Source organism: Nyctereutes procyonoides, unplaced genomic scaffold, assembly GCF_905146905.1.
Source record: "Nyctereutes procyonoides isolate TBG_1078 unplaced genomic scaffold, NYPRO_anot_genome, whole genome shotgun sequence".
NCBI classification, from domain to species: domain Eukaryota; kingdom Metazoa; phylum Chordata; class Mammalia; order Carnivora; family Canidae; genus Nyctereutes; species Nyctereutes procyonoides.
Genome location: NW_026575124.1, coordinates 5,688,938 through 5,691,726, shown reverse-complemented (window position 1 = coordinate 5,691,726; position 2,789 = coordinate 5,688,938). Strand labels below are relative to the sequence as shown.

The 2,789-nt window shown below is 40.6% G+C and overlaps 1 protein-coding gene across 1 annotated transcript; it reads right to left on the bottom strand.

The window, feature by feature from the left end:
* Window positions 1-1,427: 1,427 nt before the first annotated feature.
* On the bottom strand, window positions 1,428-2,369 carry LOC129517219 (olfactory receptor 9K2-like). Its single transcript, XM_055336880.1, has one exon. The coding sequence runs from the start codon at window positions 2,367-2,369 to the stop codon at window positions 1,428-1,430; it is 942 nt and encodes a 313-aa protein (XP_055192855.1).
* Window positions 2,370-2,789: the final 420 nt, after the last annotated feature.

Below are 2,789 nucleotides of genomic sequence, written 5' to 3'. Positions count from 1 at the left end.
TCATCAAAAACCTCCCAAGACACCAAAGTCCAGGGCCAGATGGCTTCCCAGGGGAATTCTATCAAACTTTTAAAGAAGAAACAATGCCTATTCTACTAAAGCTGTTCAGAAAGATACAAAGGGACAGGATACTGCTAAACTCATTTTATGAAGCCAGCATCATCTTAATTCCAAAACCAGACAAAGGCCCCACCAAAAAGGAGAATTATAGAGTAATATCCGTGATGAACACAGATGCAAAAATTCTCAACAAGATACTAGCCAATAGGATCCAATAGTACATTAAGAAGATTATTTACCATGACCAAGTGGGATTCATCCCTGGGATGCAAGGCTGGTTCAACACTTGTAAAGCAATCAACGTGATAGATCATATCAACAAGAAAAAAAAAAAAAAAAAACAAGAACCATAGGATCTTCTCAATAGATGTGGAGAAATAATTTGACAAAATACAGCCTCCATTCCTGATCAAAACTCTTCAGAGTGTAGGGATAGAGGGAACATTCCTCAGCACCTCAAAAGCCATCTACGAAAAGCCCACAGCAAATATCATTCTCAATGGGGAAGCACTGGGAGCCTTTACCCTAAGATCAGGAACACGACAGGGATGTCCACTCTCGCCACTGCTATTCAACATAGTACTGGAAGTCCTAGCCTCAGCAATCAGACAACAAAAAGAAATAAAAGGCATTCAAATTGGCAAAGAAGAAGTCAAACTCTCCCTCTTCGCCGATGACATGATACTCTACATAGAAAACCCAAAAGACTCCACCTCAAGATTGCTAGAACTCATACAGCAATTTGGCAGCGTGGCAGGATACAAAATCAATGCCCATAAGTCAGTGGCATTTCTATACCCTAACAATGAAACTGAAGAAAGAGAAATTAAGGGGTCAATCCCATTTACAATTGCACCCAAAAGCGTTTACCTAGGAGTAAACCTAGCCAAAGAGGTAAAGGATCTATACCCTAAAAACTATAGAACACTTCTGAAAGAAATTGAGGAAGACACAAAGAGATGGAAAAATATTCCATGCTCATGGATTGGAAGAATTAATATTGTGAAAATGTCAATGCTACCCAGGGCAATTTACACATTTAACGCAATCCTTATCAAAATACCATGGACTTTCTTCAGAGAGTTGGAACAAATCATCTCAAGATTTGTGTGGAATCAGAAAAGACCCCAAATAGCCAGGGGGAATATTGAAAAAGAAAACCAGAGCTGGGGGCATCACAATGCCAGATTTCAAGCTGCACTACAAAACTGTGATCATCAAGACAGTATGATCCTGGCAGACAAACAGACAAATAGATCAACGGAAGAGAATTATTTTTTAAATAAACCTGTGCTTTAGAATGCCTGAATCTAGAAGATCAGGTAGACAAATTGGTAAAGGAAACAGTAAAACAAGTAAAAACAGATTTAAAGTAAAACTTTTTTCTTCCATAGGACTTTTTTCATGGCATCTTTAACATCCTTATTTCTTAGAGAGTAGATTAAAGGGTTCAGCATAGGTGTGAACAAAATGTAACATACTGAAGCCACTTTACGAAGTTCAGGGTTACTTGGAGGTGTGAGATAGACAAAGGAGACTGTCCCATAGAGCAAACTTACAACCCCCAGGTGGGAGCTGCAGGTGGAGAAGGCTTTCTTCCTCCCTTCACTAGAGCGGATTTTTAAAACTGCAGACACAATATACATATACGATACCACAATAACAACTATCGTGGGCAAAATAATGAGGACAGCCAGACTAAATGACACCATCTTATTCATAAAGATATTGGAACAGGAGATCTTCTCAATTGGGTTTGAATCACAGTAGAAGTGATCAATGACTCGGGAAGCACAGAAAGACATTGAGAAGGTTACACTGATTTGAAGGATGGAGCTGACCCAGCCGCAGAGATAGGAGCCAGCCACCAACTGGATACAGAGGCTTCTTGACATGCGGATAGTGTAGAGGAGCGGGTTGCAGATGGCGATGAAGCGGTCATAGGCCATGGCTGCCAGGACAAAGGCCTCTGTGACCATGAAAAGTGCGTAAAGAAATAGCTGAGCCACACAGCCTGCAAAGGAGATGGTCTTTTTCTGAGACAGGATGTTGACCATGGCTTTGGGTACAATAACAGTGGAGTAGGAGAGGTCAATGATGGAAAGATTGCCTAGGAAGAAATACATTGGTGTGTTCAGCCGGGGGTCGGTCACAATGATGCCAATCATGCTAAGGTTCCCCAGGAGGACCATCCCATAAACAACCAGGAATAGTAGGAAGAGGAGACTGTGGAGCTCTGGACGGACCCTGATGCCTACAAGAATGAAGTCAGTCACTTCTGAGTGGTTGTCTCCTCCCTTGTCACCCATGGCAAATTTCTGCTTAAAAGCATAACAGAAGGTCAGCAAAGTTGCCACTATTTCTCTACTATCACATATAACACTTCTCACATTTAAAAAGACCTTGTAGTTGATGGAATGCTTTCAAGTTGAGTCCCATGAAGTTCACACACATGAGCAAATTAAAAGTGAGAGATACTTGATGTGCCTAAGGTAACACCACTGGTTAAGGTAACACAAGTAGTTAAGGTTCCCTCTAGAATTTGAACCCAAGGTGAAATATTTTGTACTCAAGTTTACTGCTAATTTCAACACAACAAAACTTGATGCTTCCTTATATGTAACTTGTCACACGGATGGTTTGTGAGACGTCATTTGTGATTTCCAAGAACAAAAGTCTAACTCTTCATACTACCAAAGACACTTCCTTAAGTTTCATTTATTCATTTT